This window comes from Strix uralensis, chromosome 3 (genome assembly GCF_047716275.1).
Source record: "Strix uralensis isolate ZFMK-TIS-50842 chromosome 3, bStrUra1, whole genome shotgun sequence".
Lineage (NCBI taxonomy): Eukaryota > Metazoa > Chordata > Aves > Strigiformes > Strigidae > Strix > Strix uralensis.
In genome coordinates this window covers 130,659,141-130,684,954 of record NC_133974.1, presented here as the reverse complement: position 1 = coordinate 130,684,954, position 25,814 = coordinate 130,659,141, and the positions used below count along the sequence as shown (strand labels likewise).

Below are 25,814 nucleotides of genomic sequence, written 5' to 3'. Positions count from 1 at the left end.
CTGCTACTAAAATTATGAGTATTTGTGAATACTTTTAGAACTGGTAACCTCCAAAAAAGCCATCGTTCCTTAGTGACAGGTGGGGATAACTGGCTGCATGCGGAGCTCAGCCTCAGCCGGTGCAGCAGATGAAGATGTCTTCTGGGTGAATGGATGCGCCCAACAGCTGGTATCTAAAAAAGTAAAACTAAAGAGTGTATCTTTTTGCTGAGATGCCCAACAAGGGCAAGACTGCACAGCCCACAGGGTGATAGTGATGGAGGAAATGGCTTCTGCAGCGTGGACACCGCAGGGACCAGTAAGGGCTCGAGCACCATCGGGTTGCAGGAGATGAGAGTTGGATCCTACAGAGGTTACCCAAGGAACAAATTTGCAGAGAGGGTGATGAACACGGCTCAGTCAACTGTGTAGCCCAAGGTGACAGGCCATGGTTATTCCCTGCTTTTTTTCTTGGCTCTGGCTTTATTTGAAGTGCTGTGGGTGAAACAGCCAAAGTTTTGGGGTTTTTTTTGACTGATGGCTAATGCATTTTGAGATATTTACTGATGTCATCAACCAAAAGCCTCATTTATAGGATGTGTAAGAGAGCAAATAATATGGTAGATTTGTTAGCAGGCTGATGCTACAGGGGAGCCTGGGAGGAATGGTTTGAGTAGGCATGAGAGCTGCATGGCTATGAGCCAAAAATTAAGGACGTGTAAGGCAAAAAAAAACCCAAAAAGATTATTTAGGGGCAGGGAAAGGAAGGTGGAAATGTTTCAACAGGTGTGGTCTTTCTGGAGTACTTCATACACAGAGCTCTATGGGTGCGCTAATCACTTCTCAAAATTTTCTGTACTACATGACTGACCACAACGTGTTTCTTTTTCTGGGTGTTTCAAGTGCCAGCATTGCCGACTCATGTTGTCATGAAAGTTTAGAGGAGAAATTCTGTATTTTTCTCGCGTGTGTGTGTGTATATGTGTGTGCACATGTGCAGGTGTGTGTTTGGGGAGGGCTCTTGGAATGGCTAAATCACGGTATCTTGGGTTGATACTTCTCCAGTATTTCTTGAACTACATCATTTGCTTCAGCCTGGCAAACCACCCCGGTGATTTCTGCCACGGGGAAGTTTCTTTTTGTGCAAGGAGAAGGAGGGAGGCTGGTGCATGACGAACGGGTGGGACTGGCCTCTTCAGGAGTGGGAAGGTCTTGGGGAGAAACAAAATAACTCTCCCACATCAAGGTTTTTGCAGAGGCTGATGATTTTTTGCTGATTTGAATTATTTCCCTCCATTATTCTTCCCCTCACTGGGGTTTTTTTGGTGATGTATTTAGCTCATAGGCTGCCTGATTTTGCCACACCCCATAGCACTGCAAACCCCCCCAAGCCTTTGCACTTTCCTCCTTGTGGCAATTTATTTTTTTTAATGGCAATTTTTTTTTTTTTTCCATTCATGTAGGGACCATTTTGCCTCTTCCAACCTGCTGGTCCTTGTTTGTTACGTCTGATGTGCTTGGGACAACTGTTAACTCTTGCTGTTTTTCTTAATTTTGGGTAGCAGCACAGTCAGAATCTCAATCTTACTCTCACTCATGTCCCGTAGATCATCATAGGTGTTTATGCAGTGATTGTGCCATCAACCAGGAGAAAAATTTACTGACACAGAGATGTTCTTTATTTGAGGTCTTATTCCTACTTTCTTAATTTGGAAAATTATAGCTGGACAGCAGCATTTCACTCTTTAATATCTTAAACTAATACAAACGATCAAAAAGTGCAAAATAGCCTATTTTCGTGTGCCTGTACAGCCAGTGACTCCTGACTGTCAGCTTCCTGTGGCTGGTGGGTAGGCACTGGTTTTATTTGGGGTCCGGTGGCTTTTCTAACGCCAACCCCGGTGAGCTTCGTGGGGGCTGGGGTTTCCCAGCATCTCTCCACCCAGGCGTCGGGCCGCAGCTGTGATGAGCACCAAGGGACTGGGGCTGAGCAGCTGCCTCTCAGCGCAGACACGGCCCCTGACCCTTCAAAATCACCAGGGGCAGCTCTATAAATATATATATATACACACACATTTATGTGTGTGTGTTTGTGTGTGTGTGTGTGCGCGCACATATCTTTCACATATATACAAGTACCCTCTTTTTTTTCTTGGTATTTGCCTGGTCCAGTACTGTGTGATTGAGTCAAATTTAGAAAACAGAAACAAGGCATCCAGAAAAAAACACACTGAAGATTAAAGCGTTTATTAATTAATTTATTTAACTCGCATGTGCATTTGTCTCACCAGTAGTTGGTGTTCACAAAAAAAACCTTTGAAATCGACAAAACTTTCAGTAAACTTGATGAATACTGCTTAAAGTATCTAATGATAAGAAAGTTGCAGAAAATTCTTCACTCGTACAGCCCAAAACGTGCTGACTATTGAAGAAAAAACCCCCACCAACCCCAACCCCTTTTTTATTCAAAGATGGTTAAAAAAGTTTACTTTTGTGGCTAGTACTACAGTTTCGCCTGGATGTCATTTGCCTTTACTGGTGCAGCCTGTTTTCCTGAGTTGTCAAGACTACAAAATAGAAACACCTCAGAGCGCCGCGGGTGCCGCCCGCTCCGCCGGGTTTCTGCGGGTGGGTCCCGGGAGCGCGTCCGCGGCGGGGCGGCGGGAGCCAGACACATTTTCTTTAGCGTCTTCTTAAAACGTGCAAACAGGGTTAAGAAGAGAAAGCAGCGGGGTGTAAGACACACAGATGTAAGGATATTTATTCAACGTTCGAGTTCGTATTTATCCCCTTTTCTTCTTTTAGAATTGTTTCTCTCCCTTCAAATATTCTTTTAACTTTTTAAGGGCAGTACTAAAGGAGCTTCTATACTACTGGCAATTCTTTTCTCCTGGAGGAAGATCTTTTAAGAAACAGCTCCTGCGAGGCTTAGATGTTTGGTTATAATTTAGTACAATAAATAATAATTAACTTATTCACTATGAAATTCCCTAAGAAAGAAACTGCGTTAGGAACATAAAACTGGCTTTGTGTTTCTTAATGATACCGTAAAATGAGGTCAATAAGAAAATAAAAAAACAACAACTTGAAAAACATGGCTTTTGTATTATACATAATTAAAAAGAACTGATCGTTAATAAATAAAATTCATTTAGCACTGAAATAATTATGAAGCACTTCTAAAAATTTTAAAGGCAAATCTATTTAGGCCTACAGTTAACATGCAAAGTCATCCAACAAATAACACAAAATTGTACCGTAGTAGTCAACTGTTGCATCAACATTCAAAAAGGTCTAGACAGCAGCAAGACTTCTTCTATATGGCAAACATCTCGTAACGCATCGTAACGGTCTGTCGGAGCTCTGGAGGACAACCCGCCATCCCCTTCTGCTTCCAGAGCGCGACAGGAATAACGGAGAATTTTTGTGATAACAGAACTGGCTTTGCGGTGGCGTAAAACGAAGGGACGACCCAAGGGTAGGCCGGGTGCGTTGGCTCCCACCGCTGGAGAAACGGGGAGGGAGACCCTGACGACCGCTCACGTTCAGCGGCAGCTCCGACTGCCACCGCGTCGCCGTGAGCGCCCACAGCCAGGCTGCCCTGACGGCGGGACGAGCGCTCTCCTCACCCCGACGGAAAAAATCTGCAAAAACTACCAACTTCCTAAAGGTGGGGTGGTTTTTTTTCCTGTTTTCAAAAGGGTTAAAAAAGTAGGAAACTTTATCTTCTCAAATTCTTGCTAAGTTACACTTAATACTTCAACTAACACAACAGTTACGTGACAAAGTACTGCAAATTATCAAAATGTACTGTACAGAAAATTACAAATTCATTGCAAAATACATTGCGCTGCTATGACCGAGATAAAAAGTGCTTTTTTTGTCAGAAAAGTGTTCTTCCGAAACAGAAGTGCCGTAGCCTGCAATAAAATTCTGGTGTTTCACTCTGGTTGTGCTATCCTCTACTAATTATCTTTCCAGCCTTGTTTGCACTTGGCGCCTTCTGGCTGGGTGGCCAAGAAGACGACAGCGCTGGGGAGCAACGGTCCACGGCGGAGCGTGGCCACCCGGCTGGTGGCCAGGATGGCTCGCCGGTCCCTCGCAGCCCCAGAGAGCACCTCTGCGGGTTTTTATACACCGCGTTATTTCCACGGGGCTGGTTTTCCTCTGCAAGGTTTTGCTTGTCCCTGCCCGCGGTTGCCACACAACCACCGGGATTCCTGCGCGGCTGTTGTTATCCAGACTCTGCACCGACCTCCTCCCGAAAAGCTGCCGGGTTCAGCGATGCCTGTGCTGCCTCATGAGGGGCACGATGCAAGAAGGGGGCCCAGCCAGTTTGAGAAATGGGTGCCTCAACAGTTCCTGTGCTGTGGCTCTCTGCGAGGGCTCCCGCACCAGCATCGAGTCCAAGAAGCCCCGGAGGACCGAGGAGACCTGCAACATCACAGGGGCGTTAGGGGTGGACAAAGACACCCGTTTCCAGCCTACACTGGGGCTGCGCACGCTGCTTATCTTGGGAAGATGAGGGACACACTGAGCTTCCCTACGGCAACAGATGCACCGAGCTGAAGGGCTGTGTGTCTTCTATGTGCCGTTAATATTAAAATGAATGTTGAAAGTATTTGGGTATCAGTGGGGCGTAGAACAGAATCACAGCATCATCGAGGTTGGAAAAGCCCTTGAATATCATCCAGTCCAACCATTAACCTCACAATGACCGTTCCCAACTCCACCAGATCCCTCAGCGCTGGGTCAACCCGACTCTTAAACCCCTCCAGGGATGGGGACTCCACCACCTCCCTGGGCAGCCCATTCCAACGCCCAACAACCCCTTCTGGAAAGAAATACTTCCTAAGAGCCAGTCTAAACCTTCCCTGGTGCAGCTTGAGGCCATTCCCTCTTGTCCTGGCGCTTGTTACTTGGTTCAAGAGACTCATCCCCCCTCTCTGCACCCTCCTTTCAGGTAGTTGTAGAGGGCGATGAGGTCTCCCCTCAGCCTCCTCTTCTCCAGACTAAACCCCCCCAGTTCCCTCAGCCGCTCCCCATCAGACCTGTGCTCCAGACCCTGCACCAGCTCCGTTGCCCTTCTCTGGACACACTCGAGTCATTCAATGTCCTTTTTGGAGTGAGGGGCCCAAAACTGAACCCAGTAATCGAGGTGTGGCCTCACCAGTGCCGAGTACAGGGGTAAGATCCCTTCCCTGTCCCTGCTGGCCACGCTATTGCTGACACAAGCCAGGATGCCATTGGCCTTCTTGGTCACCTGGGCACACTGCTGGCTCCTGTTCAGCTGGTCATCAGTCAACCCCCCCCCAGATCCCTCTCTGACTGGCAGCACACACTGCACAGCTTTGCACAAAGTGGCTGAGAAAAGCATTAACACTGGCTGTGGGCTCAAGTCTGGCTTCTAGAAGCACACCCAAAATGCGAGGTACCCCAAGGCTTTGGCACCGGGCATGGATGTGCAAACCCCAACCTGCTCTGGTCCTCGGGCAGGGTGGGAAGCACAGGGAGCACGAGGCTCTGCCCAGCTCTGTCACTCGCTGCAAAAGCAAAGCCAGGGCCTGGCACAAAAAAGGCTGCGGTTTGCTGAGGCCTTTGGCCTCACATCCTCCCCACACGAGTCCTGTGTAGGACCCACTGCTCAAGGTGGTGCCTTAAAGATGCAACTTATTATCCTTTGGGTGTGGCAGCCTGTGGCTATGGTTTTATTAAACATTTGTACGTGCAAGACCCTCAGCACCTACAGGAATTCTGACCTTGTGCATGTCCTTCACCCGGGGGGGCAGGTTATCCCGGATTCGGCGCATGGCTTGCAGCGGCGGCTCGTTGAAGTAGGGAGGTTCGCCGTCGATCATCTCGATCACCATGATGCCCAGGGACCAGATATCCACCTGTAACACACACAGTCTGCTCGTGAGCACCACTGGGAGGGCACTGAGGGGCCCAAAAGGCTCAACACTCAGGTTTCACGCAAACCTCCGAGCTGCAGCCGCTCTGAGCCAGCAGTCTGGTGCGCCAGCACCACAAATCTTTCTTTTTTAACCAGCTGACGACAGTTTTTTCCTCCTGAGCAGGAAGCACATTGAAGAAATAAATTAGAAACGACCTAAAACCCGGGTCTGCAGCCGGTTTAGGTGATGTCCAGTGGAAGCACTGCTAAGGCACGCTCGTCTGAGAGGCTGGCTGACCCTACTGCGCTGCATTTCAGCTGCACTGCTTTGCACCCACTGGAATATTTACCCCAGGCTGGCTCTGCAGTGCCACAGAAAGGTGCAGCTAGTCGGAGAGCAGAGCACAATCCAGCTGCTATGAAACCAGTTACTCTATTTCCCTGCGATCTTAAAGACTAAGCTCCATGTGAGACCCCAAGGCAAACGCAAGCACACACTACACCTGGGCCCAGTTCCAGCAAGCACAGGTAACACGTTATATAATCCCTTTGGAAAGCAATTCAGCTGCAGTGTAAAAAAAAAAAAAAACCAACCTTTTTTTTTTTTAATGTTCCTGGCCTGCTGCAGAGCTGCTCCAGAATCCCAATCCTCTGATGACTGTAATTCCTGTCATTTTCCAGCCCAAACACAGCCAAGGCCACTTCATACTGCTTTTGCTCTCTTGCCAACACTATCCTTCAGCTCAAATCCTTTTTTTTTTTTTTTAATCTTTTCCTTCTGGTGGGGAAACCTAATGTAGCCGTAAGGTCAGCCACTTTATAATCCCTTCAGTGTTACTAATGGGCTAATAATAGCTGATGTTATTATCCCTGAAATGTCTTCTACAACACCACACGTCCTGGGTGGATGTCGGTGCCCGCAGGGTGCTCTCGCCCTGGGGCAGGCACTCTCCCTGCCTGTGCCAGATGGGTCCCTGCTGTGCCACAGGAAGGTGCAGCAGCTCTTGCCTCAGGCCTCAGCTCATTTCCCACCTCTGTGTGTGTGTGTGCATGTATGTATATATACGTGTGGATCTGTGTGTAAATACATCCGTATCAATAGAGATCTCTGTCTTTGCGGCAGGTTGGCTCTCTGCAGCAGTTACTACAGGCACGACTGAGCTTCCCAAAGGACGGGGTACGGCACTGCGGAGCTGCGGGGTCCCCACCTTTTTGGTCTCATCTGAAGGGCTCCAATAAAATTGTGTGAATTGCCTTTTTCAGACCATTTGGCAGTGCTTAAAATAGTTCCCGCAGAGATGCTTTTTTCCCCGCCCTGTCTCTCAACTAATGAGAGCGACGACTTGCAAGGAGCGAGCTGATGTGGAATGCTACAGCAGAGGGTGGCAATCCAACCCAGCCAGCCAGCTGCCGAGTTTGGGACTCTACAGGACCGTGCCTGTGCCTTTGTCGGTGCTCCTCCTGAGGATGGGGATCTCGGGCTTTAGCTGGATGAAAGCAGAATGGATCTCTGCCTGCAGGGCTGTGCAAACACTGATGTGACCTGGCTGTGCAGTACGGGCATGCCGTTTGGCTGCTGGTTTGGCATATGCAGGTGTAGACACCTGAAACGGCAGCTCCAGCTTGCACAGAATCACAGCATCATCTCGGTTGGAAAAGACCTTGAAGATCATCCAGTCCAACCATTAACCTCACAATGACAGTTCCCAACTCCACCAGATCCCTCAGCGCTGGGTCAACCCGACTCTTCAACCCCTCCAGGGATGGGGACTCCACCCCTGCCCTGGGCAGCCCATTCCAACGCCCAACAACCCCTTCTGGAAAGAAATACTTCCTAAGAGCCAGTCTAACCCTGCCCTGGCACAGCTTGAGGCCATTCCCTCTTGTCCTGTCACTTGTTCCTTGGTTCAAGAGACTCATCCCCAGTTCTCTGCACCCTCCTTTCAGGGAGTTGCAGAGGGCCAGGAGGTCTCCCCTCAGCCTCCTCTTCTCCAGACTAAACCCCCCCAGTTCCCTCAGCCGCTCCCCATCAGACCTGTGCTCCAGACCCTGCACCAGCTCCGTTGCCCTTCTCTGGGCACGCTCGAGTCATTCAATGTCCTTTTTGGAGTGAGGGGCCCAAAACTGAACCCAGTCATCGAGGTGCGGCCTCACCAGTGCCGAGCACAGGGGTAAGATCCCTTCCCTGTCCCTGCTGGCCACGCTATTGCTGATACAAGCCAGGATGCCATTGGCCTTCTTGGCCACCTGGGCACACTGCTGGCTCATGTTCAGCCAGCTGTCAATCAACCCCCCCAGGTCCCTCTCTGACGGGCAGCTCTCCAGCCACTCCTCCCCAAGCCTGTAGCGCTGCTGGGGGTTGTTGTGGCCCAAGTGCAGCACCCGGCATTTGGCCTTATTGGAACTCCTCCAGTTGGCCTCAGCCCATCGCTCCAGCCTGTCCAGGTCTCTCTGCAGAGCCTCCCTACCCTCGAGCAGATCAACACTCCCACCCAACTTGGTGTCATCTGCAACTTACTGAGGGTGCACTCGATCCCCTCGTCTAGACCATCAATAAAGATGTTAAACAGGAGTGGCCCCAAAACCCAGCCCTGGGGGACACCACTCGTGACCAGCTGTCACCTGGATTTAACTCCATTCACCACCACTCTTTTGACCCGACCATCCAGCCAGTTTTTTACCCAGAGAAGCGTGTGCCCATCCAAGCCGTGAGCAGCCAGTTTCGGCAGGAGAATGCTGTGGGAAACAGCAGGTTTGATCTGGAAGATCATCAAAGGGTCTTTCATGATGTGAAAACGATGCCACTTTCCCTCCATGCAGTACCCTAAGCTAAAACATTGTTTAGTGCACTAAATGGAGTTGTTATTTAACAGCTTCGTCTTGGAGAAATACTTTAAAACAAGGCATGATGTAGCACTCTGGGGCAACCGTAATTGCTGCTATTTAGCATATCTGCATTCGAACTGCACAGTTCTGACAGGGCTCAAGGTTCAGGTCAACCCAGGCACCGTGCAGAGGGAAATCAGCCGCCGTGGGCCCGCGCGGCGCCCCACTGTACCCACCTCGGTGCCATAGGGCAGGCGGGATATCACCTCCGGCGCCATCCAATACGGCGTCCCGACGAGCGACTTCCTCCGGGGAACCTCCTTTGACACCTGGGCGCAGAACCCGAAGTCGGACAATTTTATCTGAAAAGTAAAGAAAAATAAAAAGCCCCTCTCGAAGGCAAATTCCTCTGAGACACACCTCCGGCTGCAGCCTGGGACTGCCTGGGACAGGACAGCAGCACAGTTTTGGAAGCGTGGTTGGAGTCGGCAACACAGCCCGGGGAACACGGGGCTCATTAAAATGAAGTCAAGGGAAAGAAGTAGGAGAAAGTGGCTGTGGGGCTTGTTACTAAGACTGCCTGTCACAGCTCATTGCCTCTCCACCAGCAAAAGATGCGGAGGTGATAAATGCCTTGTAGTATTTAAAAAACAGAAGGAAAGCAAAAAATTCCGAAGTAACACTGGTTTATAATGAATCTATTATTGCATATATATATATATATTTTAGTCTACGTATGTACACTGATACTCAATAATATACATATTTCAAGTGATACACACCACTCCTGTTATTTGTATATCAGGTGTACGATCTGTGAAAACAGATGAAACAAGTGGCATTCACCCCATTTTTCACCACAATGAGCATGATCTAACACTCTCAGAAAGCAATACCCCTGCCAATGATTTTTCAAGACCAGGACCTCACACTGTGGATTATCACTGAAGAAACTGTCTTCTTTATGTAGTGGGGGACCTAATATGGGGACGGGTACAAGACTCTTCCAAAATGGTTGTAAGAGATAAGGGCATCTGCACCCTTGGCTTGGGAACTCAGGAATTAAAGCCAGTACTGTCCTTGAGTAGCTGTGGCAGTGACCTGAAATAGAAATAATAGGATACACAAGCACTCCAGAGAGCAGCTCCTGCTGCATCATGTGCCTGCTCATACTTTTATGCCATTTTTTTTTTAAACAACCAAAATTATGGGAAATTATTACCTCTCCCTCCCTGTTGCTGTACAACGTCAAGGTGAAAACTCCTCCAACCCCCAACCAAAACTGGTTTGAGCCTCAGTTGGCATCACCTCCTTCCAGAAACAGCTTGTTCCTTAAGGCTAAAGTATTTACTTTTTCCCCCAAGTATTTATGTGGAGGCCTAGAAGGTATCGTAAGGGTTTTCTTGGAGATTAGCCGAACCCCCATGCCCCCAGCTGTCCAAGGTCCATAAGCCGTGTATCCGATGATGTACTCGGCGCCTGGGGATACAAAGTGACCCCAAACAGCCCAGGACAACTGAAGTGGGAAGTTGCATAAATCCCTGCATTGGGTAGACCAGCATTTTATTATCGGCACTGATTTGTTTTCTTTTGGATTTGATACAGACATTACTTTTTTTAACACTAAGGGTATTATTTTTAACAGAATTACGAAATGATTGTTGGTATTTCTAAAACAAAGCCAATAATAGCCAAGTTCCCCGTGCTAAATGTATTTTTCAGTTTACAGGATGAAGAATGGAAGAAATAATGCATATTTTGGAAGCAGAGCCCAATCTTCTTTTGTAGGAACACAAGAGGTTTTGCATATCTATTGCTCATTCGAGTACATAAAAGAAGACGATTTTCTAAAAAAAGATAATTGCACAACACAGCCATGAAGAAATCTGCAATGCAGATAATAAGTACTGGAGTAATGAGTATAATGAGGCACTGTATGCAGATCCTGAGAGCAGATCAGATGCTATTTCAGCAACACGGATTGAAATTGCAACTGAAGAACTCCTACACACGTGGAATTTTCATCCCTGACAGGATTAACAGGAGCAGTCTGTGACTGCTGCAGGTAGAAAATCCCTCTTCCTTGGTGAAGTGGGAATCAAATTATAAAGGCGAGCCTTTGATTAGGGTATCAGACCAGGCCTGGGAAGCCAAGAGTTTTACCTTCTGAAGGAGAAGATCTAGGTTTGATTCCAGACTGACCGAGTGCTCTTGGGCTTAGGCCAATGTGCTAAGCCTTGTTTTAGACCAGCGGAGCAACCCTTAAAGCCCTGCTTATGGGACTCACTGGCCGTCAGTGCATTAGTTTCTACTCAAATTATCCCAATGGGGCGACAAGGTGAGATGCAAAGTAGTGCCTAACGCAAGCAGAAATTAGGGTGTTCTATGCAAGAGTGATTTGCCTCCCTCCACCTAAGCTTTTGAGTGCCCCAACTTTTAGGTGCCTCAAGTTTTACGGCTGTGTAGGCCCAGAAATACCACTGTCCAAACCCACCTTTCTCCTTGTAAGGTAGTAATACAATTTTTTGGGGACCAAACACAGCTGAAGTAGTATTTTTTTGCATGCAAACTTTATTTTGCTTACTGAGCAGGTCATGTGCAGTATTTTGTCTCCCTCTCTCCCCACTCATTAACAAGACAAAGTTCCCTGAGAGCAGTCCCCTGAGAGCAGCATCCCATCCAAGTAAATGGAAGAGTGGCACAGTTACTATCAAACATCATGTACATGTACCTATGTAAAAGCTGCTCTCACCATCAGGGGAGTGTTTCAGGAGTAATGCAGAGTATTTCCTATTCATATAGATTGATGTTAGCCTCCTAACTAGCTTGGGAAAACACAGCAAATGTATAGAAGCTTGCTAACTAGAGGACAACTAAATGTAGTAAAAAGAAAATATTTTTGAAAGGCATCAGAGTAGGAGTGGTGCAGCATAAAAGAAGGTTTCCCATCACCTAAGCATCACCCATGTGGCATGGTTTCTTCTTTTGACAGCTCTGATTTCCCCCCTGAGGACTCTGCATGCAGCACAGATGTCAACCACCGCCCGGGCCAGGCCTGTGTTTTTCTGATTCAGCTCTCTAACAAGTTATTCACAAGTTGCATTCCCTCGGGTTTACATGCCTGGCTTTTTTTTTTTTTTTTTTTTTTTTTAAGTTAGCCTCCCTTTGAACGTGCACAGCTATTTTCCTGCCAGCCCCGGGAGACGGCGGGGGAAACGTTGGGCGCTCACCCTCCCATCGCTCGTGAGAAGGATGGAGTCGCTTTTGATGTCGCGGTGGATGACGCCTTGGTTGTGCAGGTAGGACAGGGCTCTCAGGACAGACAGGCAGACGGTCGCTATCTGCTCCTCGTTCATCCTGAAACACCAAGGTGGAAAAACAAACTGAGCATTTACAAAGACAGCAGGAAAGGGGAGCTGGAGCGAAGAGGCACAAGTTCCCCTTCATATACAGACAGCCAGGAGATCTTTTAGGCAACGGCTCTGTGGGGCAACTCTCTGGTCCTATTTCTGTCCAAAAAAGGGAGATGAGGGGTGAGGAACAACTCTGCAACGAGGTCTGGATAAGTCTCCCTGCAGCACTAAAAAGGCAGAGTATACTATGTGATGTAGCCTGTTTCCCTCTGGGAAATAACGGAAATGCCTTATTTACAGTAAATTCACTGCTTGCCAAGGAGGGTAAATCACTACTGGGATGGAAACAGGCATGGAATACATATGAGAAAAACCACTCTTGATTGTGCAGACGAACCGTTGGGCCCTGGGCGTAGCTCTTCAAGAGCACTTCTCTGCTTTGATGCCTTCTATAAAAACATTCGGGGTATTCAGTGGAAAAATAAACAGCAAGAGTCCTCATTTCTGTGCACAGGAGCAAAATCCCATCCTGGAAGAAGCCGTCTGCCACAGCGCAACGGCGACGGCCGGGATGGATCGTGCGTCCCAGTACCGCTGCCCTATGGCTGGACGTCCCTAGTGTCTCTACTTCGTGAGCAGAAAAATACCCGTGGAGGTTTCTGCTTTAACTTTGTGTGCTATTTGCAGTATTTTAGCAAAATCTTTGAGGGAAGGTCATGCAATGAAAAAAAACCTGGAAGATTAAGGAAAGACTATTTTGAGTAAAAAAAAAAAAAGATGACAGCTCTTAAGAAGTGGTGTCCTGGGAACATCTGTTTGCCATTAAACTCCTGTCAGAAATATCTAAGATAGAGCTTTTAATGTTTTGGGGAGCAGTAGTTAACAAACGACTTGCAGCACTGTGATTTATTTCAGCACATCAGCTAAGGCAGCACAAAAAATAAAATACCTGCGTTACAACTCTGGTTTTGGTAGAATCTAAGAGCGTCACTAAACTATGAAAGAAGAAAAATGTTCTAATTTACTATTCCTTGCTTTTTTTTCTTGCTCACCTAAATACTCTCCCACTGGTTTGGTGTGGAAATTTTTATTTTTTTATTCAAGGGGAAGAAATTAAATAAAGAATTCATCTTCCTATCTCATTTTATCCTGCTTATCAGGAAAAGATGAGTGAAGAGCAGATGTAAAGAGGGCTGTAAAATCTAATGTCTCCGCTCAGAAGAGGAAGAGCAGTTCCGTAACCAGAGCTTTTGTGCTGGCGAATCGCCTTCTTTAAAGGTACGGTATTAACTGAAATATGGGAACAAGCTCCACCGTAAGCACAAATATTCTGATATAAAAATACTTTCCCCGTTATGTTTTAGGCTTGGTTTGCAGTTATTTCTGAAAGCATGGTTATGTGGGTTCCGAGTATGGAGAGAAATCACCCTTAGAACTGACGTAGTTATGACAGCAAAAACAATACAGATCACCAAACAGGGAACAGAAGGTATTTTTTGCCATTTTAGGAAGTAATGGATAAAAGTGTGTTGCTGTTAAATTACCTCTTAAAGCACTAGCAAATCCTCATCTACCAGCAAGCCCTTTCAGATATTTCTTTCCCTTCTGTTTAAAAAATGCTGGTACTGACAGGAATTCATCTGCAGTGGCTTATTGACGCTGGTGAAGTGAGCACGCCACAGTGTAAGTGTGTGTGAGTGTGTACATATGCATACACACACACATGCAGATATAGCTATACACATACATACAGATACATATTTATGTGTATATACTTCCCACGTATATTGTTTTTATGTTTGTGTATATGTATTTTGTATGAATATATGAATATACAGCAATAAATATACATATAAAAATAGATATATAGAGCCAGGAGGTACCCAGCTTCCCTCGGGAGGAGGTGAGGTGCCGAGGGCACGGTGTGGAGGCATCCACGAAGGAAAGCCACGGCACCTCCCTCCCGCCCGGCTTACGCCGCGGGTTTTACGCTGCCAGTCCCGGCGCATCCCACCCAACCCACCTCGTGTGAGTCACTATATCTGTCAAAGCGCCGCCCTCCAGAAACTCCATCACAACCCACAGCTCATCGCCAACAAGGTAACTGTTGTACATGTCAACCACGTTTTCGTGATGGTAATCTCTCATGATTACAACCTGTGAGGAAGAAAAAGATGGTATGTGAATTGCTACAAGCATTATCTGACACTTGTTTTGACCTTCTTTTTCACTTTTCTCTTTGTGCTTAGTAAAGGTTCTGCTATGAATCACATCCTTATGCCAACATATAAATAAAATCGATATATTTACATAAAAATAACAGTCATTGTAAATGCATTAGGAAGAAGGAAGAATCTTTAGTTGCTAAATTACAAGTGGTAGATAATTGGGGTTTTTTTCAGACAGCAGGAACACTACTGTTTATTTCATTGCTTTTTTATTGCCAGTTGCTTTCAGTACAACACAGATTTATTTTTTTTTGACCCGATCAGTCGCTCAACCCATCAAAGTCTTCCTCATCCTGTATCAAATGGTACTTTTCACAGAATTTTAACAGAATGCTGGTAATATAGGGGATATTCATAAGACGACTCAAATCCCACATCTAAAAGGGACTGTACAGAACTGGGACTACAGGAACAGCAGCCCAGCCAAGGCTTCATTATAGACAGAGGAATTTCAGCACCACTGAAAAGAAATTTTCAGAAGACACGAGTGACTGGAGCGTGTCAGGGAAGCAGCTTGGTCCAGCACAGCATGTAGGACCTGCTTCAAGATGTTACCACTCAAGAGATGCTCAGTTAGAGCTTCACAAGACAATTCAGTGTAGTCTTCCAGCAGAGGCAAAACAAAGCCAAAATACCCAGTACAATCATGGACTGTGCAAAGGAGAACTGTTAGAAACTTGTTTGAAGTTGTTAGAAACGAATATTTTAATTAAATGTTAGAAATTAATATTTTAATTAAAAAATGTTGGTTTTAAAGGTTTTAAAGAAACCAGTCTGTCATGTGCTGAGGGTAGATCCTCTTATACCTAAACTACAGGAAACAAATGACAGAATCAGAAGGCTAATTCTCACAAGAGGTTTCCGGGGACCTGCAGTGTTTTTGGTGTTGCTCAGCATCTTCACAAGTGATCTTGAAAAGGGAGCGGAGGACACACACCACTAGCTTCTTTAAGGGAGTAAGAAGTAAAAAAGGAGAAGCTCTCCGAGTTGCAGAAGCAACTCTCAGCACCAAAAAACTGGGTGAAAAAACAGCAAGTGAAAGCCAGTGTTCTTAAATTTCAAATAATGTACACAGGGAAAACAATCTTCCCTAAGCAGTCGTGGGCTCTGAACTGGCTGCAACCACTCAGGAAAGGAGATGTGGGAATTAACACAGATGATTCCATGAAAAAGGGACTGTCAGCGCTTCGCTTAGTTATTGTCACAAAAGCAAAGGGACTGCCAATGGCTGGGAGAGGAAGGAGGGAGGAAAAGAAAAGCATGTATATGCCAGAACATGGTGCACATGCTTCTTGAATAGTCTAGTTAGTTTGGATCCTCCATCTCGGAAGAATAAACTACACCAGCAAACGGTGAGAAAAAGGCACCCAGGCAATGTCTGTGCACCTGATACGCTGCACGGAGCAGCTGATAGAGATTTCTTAGCTGTTTACTGTGACTTCTCACCGCATTATAGGTTTAAAGCCAGGAGAAGATGTAGCCCATTTGAAACTGGTCTGGTTATATAATATTTATACAGCATAGATGCACGTGGGACTCACCACCTCTTTAAGGTATTAATTTGGGTCTCGAGGTTGCCATTTGGCCCACGTCTCCTGTTGAACCTACCACCTGCGAAACCCCTCGCACCACCCGGAACAACGTACCTCATTAAAAAGCAGCTCCCTTCTCTGCTGTTTCCTGAGATCCATCTTCTTCACAGCGACTTGCTTTCCTGTGTGCTTCTCGGTGGCAATGCAGACGATCCCTGTGGAGCCCTCCCCAATCTTGATGAAGCTGTCCAAGTACTCCCGGGGGTCGCCGGGGCTGACCACAAGCTGCAGGGCAGCTCTGAACTGTTCATGGGACACCCTAGAGGGCTGCTGGTCTGAGGAGGATCCCCAGCTGGGTGGAGGATAAGCACTTGATGTGATACTTGGCGAGCTGGGGTAGGAGGCGGTGGAAATATAGGGAGAGCTGGGCTGGAGAGATGGCTGGTGATAGTGGGATGCTTTGTGGTAGACCAGAGGGTACTGGTAGCTGCTGCTTGAATAGCTGACTTTGCTCTGACTTTGAGGTAGCTTTACTGGGCCCCTGGGGTAGGTGTCCGATCCGGAGAGCGGTGGGCTAACAACCAGCTGTGCTCGATCATAATCCACCTGCAACACAAAAGCAGACAAGTGAACGCGGGTGAACGGAGCTTTCTTGCTGTCCATCCGCTCGGGTCGTTTCTGGCACCCCCAGAGGTCCTTGGCAGGTGCCAGCACAACCGTGCTCCCGCGTGTACCCATTCTTCTCAACGTGACACTGCTGCACTGTCTCTGAAAAGGATTTTTTTTTTTTTAGCTTGTTGGGCTGCTGTGCTCTGATCAGCACTAAAATGAGGCCAGGGAATATCATGAGATCTTTTGTGCATCTCAGGATCATTCTTCTGTCTAGGTACTTGTTTGTAGGTACAATAATCTTTGTTTAATGAAAGCGTATGCTCCAAAAAGTGTATTTGCAGGCTCTCTGGGCCATTTCCTCCAAGACTTCATCCCTTTCACAACCAGCAGCCCTTTAGCAAATTCCAATTTGTGTCTTTCCTTTCAAAGACCAGTAAGGTTTTGACTCTCAGCCCCTAGTCTTTTCTTATGCTTTCCTCCAGCAATTCAGGGATGACCCAACCTATTCGTGCGGAGGCAGTGGTACCCTGAAATCTCTGTCACCTCCTGCCTTGCCCCACTACTGGCTGCTGTTTGAGTGACTGCATACATGAGTATGATGAGGAGCCTAATTCAATTTACCATTTCTTAAATCATTTTCCACAGTGACACACTACTTAACTGCAGTGTCACGAAACTGCTAATTTTCATCTGAAATCAGAGACAATTGCAGAGGAAATTATCCCGATGGGAGGCCTTGTTCATTTGCAGGTTCCTTTCTTCTTATTTTCCAAGCTTTTCTAAGCTTCTTACACTGAAAGCAAATGCGTACTTCACATTCGCAAACATAATAGTTTGCTTTTATCCAAACTAGAAAAAAAAAGGATGTAAGACAAAACCCCCCACCCAAAACAAAAATACAGTTTTTTTCCCCCAGAAAAGAGCATCTCCACAGTTACGATACAACGTATGTGACTCCTGGCGACGTGTGGTGTCTCTCGGGGCAGAGGGATGGTTTGACACAGGCTCATGATGTAGCACAATTACAAATAATTATGGCAATGAGTTCATTTAATCAATCAATTTCAGTGGCGGTGCACAGGGGTGGACAGAGCAGCAAACTCTACACAGCTCACGGTTGCTACTATTACTGCTGGCTGCCGGCCAGGAGTCCCTGATCCATGTTAGTTAAATGCACATTAATCTGAATCTGGCAGTGTAATCAAGGACCCAACTGAACTGTGAAATTGAATTCTGCGGTGGAACATCATTTGACCGTTTTATGCTAAGACTGCAAAAAAAAAAAAAGAAAGAAAAAAAATCTGCCGCAGCATCAATTTATCTCTGTAGGCTGCTGCACAGCGAGGAGGAGTTTCTAGCCGGAGTCGCCTCGGTGCGGGCAGAAAAGCCTCCGAGCACAATATTATATCAGCACTTTCCTACCTCATGCGTGAGCCGGGCGTGCCCGTCTTTTCATTCGCGTGAGGTTTAGCAGGGAAGAGGGAATGCCTCTCCAGAGGGGCTGCTCAGAGATTTCCCTTGGAAACATGAAGCTGGAGTCTGCTCCCGCCTGAGACTCGCACGCTGACAGCTCCCAGCCGTGTGGAGCATCCAGCCAGCACGTAATGGTGTTGTACAGCCGCCTCCTAGGGTGCCGGGTTTGTTAAAGCAAAACATCCACATGATTACAGCTGTAATTTCACTTACTCCGTCAGGCAGGGGCAGCCATAAAATAGAAGGGGGTCAGAGACACCACGAATTTCATGAAGGACATTACATCTGCCAAACTAATTAACACGGAGAAGTGCTCAGATGGTTTGGTCGAAGGAGGGGAACTCAATCTTGCCCTGTCCTATATATCTGTGTACATAGGGACACATAAATTACTGCTCTGGCTGTAAATATACCATTTTCTTTTAACTGTTGGGATGGGGAAAGCCTTGTTTAGAAATTCAAGCTGGATAAATCCACACTAATGAATTATTTGAGGCTTCACCCATGCCTGGTATTTCTGAGCACGTCTTCAGCTTAACACATTGGCAAAAGTAAATTCCGCAGTGAAATTTTAAAATGAAAATTCAGTGTGCTCGCCGAGAATTTTTGAAAGCTTTTTGAGATTAGCATTGCAGTACGATGTAAGCCCATTCACGTCCTGAATCCCATGAAATCTTACAAAAGATCAAGAGCTATAATGAGTAAATCAGCTGAAGCTCTCCTCCGAGGCTGTGTCCTGACACAGTGCTGCACATTATGGCAAAATCGAACACACTTTATTCCGCTAATAATTCCATTTCTGCTACTGAATGCTGTTACCTACTGAAAAGAAATTCTTTAGATACTACAAAGGAAAGAAGAAACCAGTCCCGGCGCTCATCCGAGATCAGGTCAAAGGAGCAGCCAAAGCTCTGACACGACATCCATCACGGCGCCGTGGTGCAAGGCGATACAGCCTGCTGCTGCCGGCTGGGTCGCTTCACCGGCCTCCGCACGCCGCCACGTCAGCAGTCGGGTCTTTTCGTTGTTAAAAGGCGGGTGTACCACCGTGTTTAAACTCATTGCAGTTTCCACTCGCAGGACAGCAATGCCCACTTTGTCCCGCATGCGGAGGAAACACCTGCCTGCTCCTAAGGGGTTCCTTCCCTGCACCCTCCTTCAGCCGAGGGGGTGTCCCCACGCGCTCTGCGGCGGGACTGCGGCAGAGACGGCAGCCGCAGCCCTGCAGCCGGAGCCCACAGCCTCCTCTCGGGGAGCCGCAAGCCCCTGGCGTGACGGGCTCACCCTTCAGTGAACGTGAAATGGATTTCCGTTTGATTAGGTTTCAGTTTGCCAAAATAAAAGGTGTGGAAGGGATGGTCAGTAAATCACACGGAGGTTGCGAGGGGAAAGGTTACTCTCTGGTGGTTCGCTGGTGGAAATCTCCGAGACTCCCTGTTCCACGCACAGAGGCAGAGCTCACGGAAAGCTACCGGCACGTGAATGAGAAAACAGGGGGAAAATGAGAGGGTTTCTGATAGTAAAGGCTTGGCTCTGCCTTCAGAAGGCTGGAAATGTCCTCCTGGTGCAGAGTACCCGCAAAACACACAGCAGGAAAACTCCAGATTAGAGAGACCTCTGCTACGTTACAGCAGTAAGAGGTAGTGAAGGGGAGAGCAGAAATCACGGCCCCTTGGAGGAGGGACAGGAGACGGTCATGGAGAGGTTCTACTGTAAAATGTCTGGGAAAGGAGCTTTGAAATAATAAGATCCAGCGCAAAAAGTTAAGAGGGCTGCCTGCGATGAAGAGGAGGGTGAAAAGAAAACATGCGGTACAGAATGTCCAAAAATAATCAGACCTGGCAGGATGAGTTTGATACTGTGGGCCAGACCTCATCGCCCTCTACAACTACCTGAAAGGAGGATGCAGAGAGCTGGGGATGAGTCTCTTGAACCAAGGAACAAGCAATAGGACAAGAGGGAATGGCCTCAAGCTGTGCCAGGGCAGGGTTAGACTGGCTCTTAGGAAGTATTTCTTTCCAGAAGGGGTTGTTGGGCGTTGGAATGGGCTGCCCAGGGCAGGGGTGGAGTCCCCATCCCTGGAGGGGTTGAAGAGTCGGGTTGACCCAGCACTGAGGGATCTGGTGGAGTTGAGAACGGTCAGTGTGAGGTTAATGGTTGGACTGGATGATCTTCAAGGTCTTTTCCAACCGAGATGATTTTGGGATTCTGTAATATTGAGGAGACTCCACTGAACAAAGCAGGACGTAACCTCTGTGTTGTAAGGGTAACAGAGCAGACACTGCGAGCCCATGCAAGTGTTTCTGGAGTTAGTCTGCAGGAATAGGAGAGCAGGTGGGTAACATGGGGGTGGATTAGAGGGGACCAAATTTGAGCCTCTGGCTTCCTACACCTCCATGGTCCCACTGCATGGCGGTGGCCAAGCCCAGAGCACTGGAAGTCTTCTGATGTAACACCTCTGAAATCACTGATGATGAAACAGGGTAGACATTTGATTTATCTGACCTCTGTCACCTGCAAATAATACTGGAGTGTGCTCTTCACATTTACAAGCCAAAATGAACATCTGTGGCATTTTGAAGCCATACATTTGTGCCTGCGGACTTTTTTGCTGCTTACTTTTTAATTATTCTTTAAAGCCAATCTCATTTGTAAAATATCTGATTTGAGACCTGATTTTCATTTAGTAAACCCATTTGATGAACCATTATCTTACTAACGCCCCCTTGAAAAGAAGACTCCTCAGCAATCATCCAAGACAAGAAACTGCTATTCACTTTTCCAGGAGCTGTGGACAAGTTTGGGAATTGAAACTACTGCATTTAACAGTGAATCATCAAGTTTCAATACACCAAGGCTGTAGGAGTGTTTTTGATGCTCTGAGGAGAGGAACAGCTCACAATGAATCTTGCACGGAGGCATCTTTTTTTTTTTTTTCAATAAAAGTTGTTACTGCATTTTAATGGGATATTTTTCAAAGTGTCTGGAGTGCTCTGAGTCCTGTAAAATATACCTCTGTCTTCTGCCCTATTGAATGCTGTAAAACTGGCAGCATCAGGTGCAAGACAGTCTATGAATTACTGGATTTGTCCTTCTCCTTTCTAAACTCTGACAAAATGATTGCTTTCAATGAAGGCAATGGCAGATAGCTCATCTCAGGCTTTCCTCACGGCTTCCAGAATCCATATTTAATGCCACACTCCGGTGCACAGTTAACTACCCACACGCATCCCTCCCACCACATCCCAAGCTCAGGAAAGGCACACAAAGAGACCTGGTAACTTTTCTACTCCCTCCCCTGATTTATACTCAACCTCCAAAGCCCAGCTCTATGCTTTAATGCAATGTGGAATAAAAACACATTGCCCTCCCTTTATTGTGCGGCACTGATTATAACTCTGCACCCCAGGATCAACAAAGCAGCCAAAACCTAAGCAGGCAAGACACAGGAATGCCTCCGCCATAGGGCTATCGTGGACTTGCAGAGACCTGATACTTCTGGTTCTGCAGTTGGACAGAACCATGTTCTCAGTGCACAGAGCCAATAAGAAAATGCACCGTTCAGACCATCATTAAACAGCAGAGTGGATCTCAGCACCTAACAAGCTACCTACCTCAGCACGTTTGGTAAGTCACAGCAACCCAAGACTGTTTCAGCCCTGGGAAAATGAGCCATCATCTCGGTGCCCGTTGCTAGGGGAACTCGGTAATGTTCAATGCAATCTACACTGAAGAAAAAACTTCTCTTGCGGAATATTAGATGTTTAAGCAGGTCATCATCGCAGATGTGTAAGAAAAGTGTTATTCTCTTAACTGAACAAACAGTTACAGCAAACTACTGCAAGTAGGGTAGCACAGCTTGTACAGGTAATATTCCCCATGTGACTTGCAGAAGGCAGAGCAGGACACAAATCTGTGCAGAGGAGCTGCTTGCAGATATCATGGTTGAAATGCTTTCTTGCACCTTAACCCTTTTTTTTAACTACATCTAAAATGTCTTGGGTGAGACAAGCTGCTTTGATTTAATTTCACTGTTTAAAAACAAAGCGGAGAGGAGGAAACCCCTACTCTCATTAGCAGCAAATGGTTAATAAACCTTGTAATATAAATATAGCTTAAATACAATATAAATAGTAAAACACAGAGGTTTCAGCCTTGCACAGTAACAATTCAAATACGAAAGTATCTGATAACAAACCAAAGCAGCTTCTCACCTCCCGCTGAGCTCTGCGCAGGCGTTAGGATCTCCTAACGACACAAAAACTGCCAAAGAACGTGGGGTTATTGGGAATCCCAAGTAAAACTCCCAGAAGCTGGGCATCCCCAGACCTGCCTTTTAATAAATATCTTAAACCCACCGGTCCCTGACATCCATTTTCTGACACTTGAGTTAAGCAGGTGGGTTTTCACACCTGCCAAGCAGCAGCCACGCAACTCCCGGGGACGCTACTCAGCATCGCGCGAACAAACATGGCTTCTTGCCCCTAATTTTTTGCACGCACTTAATTTTTTGCACTCCCCTTCCGGAGAGGTTGATCCCTGCCGCGGCAGCACTGTCACCGGGGATGTCACATTACCTTGGGGATGCCTGCTGCGGTTTCGGACAAGCGGGGGTAGGTGTAGGAGCTGTAGGAATGTCCTTGCTGGTGTGTTTTAAAAGCGCTTGCTCCGTAGGGCATGGCCGGCTCCTGTAGACCAGAGCCTGACCTGGACCTCTGCCTCATCGCTGGCTGAGGGCTCGCTGGGTCCACGTAGGATGACTTCGGTCTCTTGTCGTAGTCGTCCTTGCCCAGACCATGTCCCCAGTCGCTGTCGCTGTACTCCAGCCTCTCCTTGGGGCACTCGCTCTGCACCGACGCTCGGGATGGGGTGTAAGGAAAAGGATCTCTATAGTCCAGGGAGGATCCGCTGGGGATCCGCTGATACTCCAGCTTTAGGCCACCATATTCCAGCGGTTTGGGCTTTGTCTCCAGGTGTGCACGGTAATCTGGGAGGAACCTGGTGAGGTCTGACTGCAGGGGCGTCACTTCCGAATAATAGATGTCCCGGGAAGTCACCTTCATCATGTGCCCATTCTGCTTGGCGGCATAGCTCCCTTTGTAGTACCTGTCTAACTCTTCCCTGTAAAGACTCTTGTCTCGATATTTTTCCACAACATAGTCTGTTGTAGTGTCTGATTCACTGGAGTACTGGGAATACGTGATATAACCATTTTCTTCCTGGTGCCTCGGCACATGGTTTGCATTTCCTTGGTGGTGGGTGGGAGGACTTTCCTTCCGCAGGGAATTGGATCGTGTCACTGAGATATTGTCAAACTCTTCCAGCAGGCCGTTGATTGAAGTATCCTTTCGAGGCTTATTACCTCTAACAATAGTCTGGAAATAAAAAAATTGCTTTGATTAAATACCGATCTTTGTTTAGTATCTGACCAAGAAAACCACCAAAAAGAAAAAAAGTCTATGGTTCACCCCGAAATACCCATAGCAATCTGTTAGGTTCTTCGGTCACATACCTCAGAATAATCCATTGCTAGAAAAAAAAATCTCAATAAATACTTACAACAGAACAGGCAGAAATGAGTAAAAAAAGAGGGGTTAAATTCGGTGTACATCTTAAGCTGAGATTTGGCATGCAACCCTAAGTCACTCTTAAAAAGCCCAGTTTAAGAGGTGGGTGTTCAGCAGCCAACAGCAGAGATGTTTAAAACCACTACTTATTTTTTATTTGTTGTTATTCATCATTTGTTACTATTCATTGTCTACATCAAGTGAAACTGGTGGGCTGAATCTCATTTACAGGGTATGGGTAAACTAAACGAAAACCATTTAGCGGTCACTTCTGCGTGGTATTTTAACAAAGTGTTGGAATGGAAAGTAGCATATAATTTAGTAGGCACTGGGTTTGGCCTTTCTTTGCAAAACATACCCAGGTATGTTCCTGGGTAGCAGAATTACCACTGGGGATTGCCTCTTAGTTAACTAAGCGTAAGAGACACTTGGGGAAGAGGGAAATACACTTAACTACATCTCCTTCGTAAAACACACAGCATCCAGCAAACCACTGCGCACAACCATGGCTTTGGGACATCCACATCACGGTTGCCATGTGGTGGCAGTGGTGGAGGCCCTGTTTGTGTCCTAATATTGCAAAGTCCTCTGTAGATCCCCCAGCCACGGATGACAACTGTGTAGGAGCACGGCAGACGTGAACTTGCTCCCACGGACTGCCCACAACCCCCTGCCCATCCCTACTTCTTTCTGTCCAAAACACTGGTGCTCCTGGTAGGAGGGGAGGTGAGCAGTGCTTGGTTACAGCTCTTCTTCAAGAAGATTGACTATTTTTAGCTAGTACCATCTGAAGATTGTAACACCTTGAGGTTGCATCCATTTTTCAGCAGTTGACTCCCACTGAGTGCCGCTTCATGTTTATAAACACCCCACCAGAATAAGATGTATAGATGAAGGGCCAGGGCCATAAATCAGTGCAGCAATACTGAAAACACATTTGCTTTGCTGATCCGCTTCAGTTCGATATCTACGGCTGTATCTTATTTAACTCGCTGACTTTTTACGGTGACTGTGGTCACCCCAAGGAGACGTCCCTCTGTGAGCTGCAGCCTGCCCAGGCTGCATGCCGACTGTGGCATATCAGAGGCCAACCGTGGCACATCAGACGCCGACTGTGGCATATCAGAGGCCAACCGTGGCACATCAGACGCCGACTGTGGCATATCAGAGGCCAACCGTGGCACATCAGACGTGGCACACCAACCACGGCACATCAGGTGCTCACCACGGCGTCCAGCCTGGCCACCGGCCCTTGGCTCAGTGCTGACAGAGGAGGCTCCGCTCCAGACACGGTGAAGCTGCTCAACCCCTGCCTGAAAGCACGCAGGGACTCAGACTTTGTCAAAACACGCATTTCATCACTAATAAAACCACTTTTTCACAAAATGAACAGCAATGTACTTCTCTGTTATTCAGCAAAAGGCAGCTGAGAAAAGCCGGGCTTACAAGCAAAGCAGTCCTGACCTCACACTGATCCCTGCTCTGATTTATGTCCGTAATTACTTGCCTAGTTTGCTATTTTGAAGCTAGTGATACTGAAACAATAGGACAGCAAAAATAAGGGACAGCAAATAGATCACTCCTTTTGCCTCCGAAGCCATTCAGCAAGACGAGAGGAATTGGTTTAATTCGGCTACAGCCGCTTTGGCAGGATGACTGTGTGATCATTCATATTTAATTATCACATAATAAACCAGCAACACTCGACAATGAAATGCTTATAATTGAAAACAAGATTGAAATACCCAACTGCCACCCCGCTTCCCCTGTGCAAATGCATGCCAAGGACTAAAATGCCAATTTAATACTCTCTGTGGGACTGGCCTTCACAAAGGAGAGGTCTCCTGCAGCAACCTGCGTTGTGGCTGCACAAAGGGACCCTGGAGCCAGAGGGAGCCCCTGGGAGCGGAGGGGCCTCGGTTATAGAACAGAGTTTTCCCTCTGCCCCTCCAAGAAGATGCTCTCTGGAAGCAGGATTTTTAGATACCTTCAGAAGGAAAATTTAGAAGAACACAGTTGAGGATTTATCTGTTAGGGAATTCACTGATGACAAACCCTGCAATTTAGGGATTTTCTGCAGACAGGTGCATGCTTGGGAGCCACCTTTTTGATTACGAGGATTTAACAAAAGTACTAATAGTAAAATAGTCTTGTAGGAAACTCCGATTTTCCATAAAAAGCATTTTCCACCAAAGCCCCAGTCTGATGAAGCAGTCTTGGTTAGCTCCAGGACCTCAGTGCCATCTCATCCCAGCCAATAAAGTTTAAAGGGATTAAGAACTAAAACTCTTCCAGCGTTTTTGAGGACCACCGCTGGCAAACACTGACTTGCAAGGGGCATGCCTGTAATT

General features: G+C 47.0%; 1 protein-coding gene across 5 annotated transcripts in view; it reads right to left on the bottom strand.

Moving 5' to 3' along the window:
* Window positions 1-2,216: 2,216 nt before the first annotated feature.
* The window catches only part of PAK5 (p21 (RAC1) activated kinase 5), a 95,483-nt gene continuing 71,885 nt past the window's right edge, over window positions 2,217-25,814 (bottom strand). For all 5 annotated transcript variants that reach the window (XM_074864422.1, XM_074864421.1, XM_074864424.1 and 2 more), the window contains 7 exons: window positions 22,474-23,271; window positions 15,926-16,417; window positions 14,075-14,208; window positions 11,929-12,055; window positions 8,935-9,060; window positions 5,739-5,873; window positions 2,217-4,413 (listed from right to left, as the gene is read on the bottom strand). In XM_074864422.1, the coding sequence (XP_074720523.1) occupies window positions 4,258-4,413; window positions 5,739-5,873; window positions 8,935-9,060; window positions 11,929-12,055; window positions 14,075-14,208; window positions 15,926-16,417; window positions 22,474-23,271 (1,968 nt within the window). In that variant the 3' untranslated portion in view covers window positions 2,217-4,257. The remainder of the gene's footprint in view (window positions 4,414-5,738; window positions 5,874-8,934; window positions 9,061-11,928; window positions 12,056-14,074; window positions 14,209-15,925; window positions 16,418-22,473; window positions 23,272-25,814) is intronic.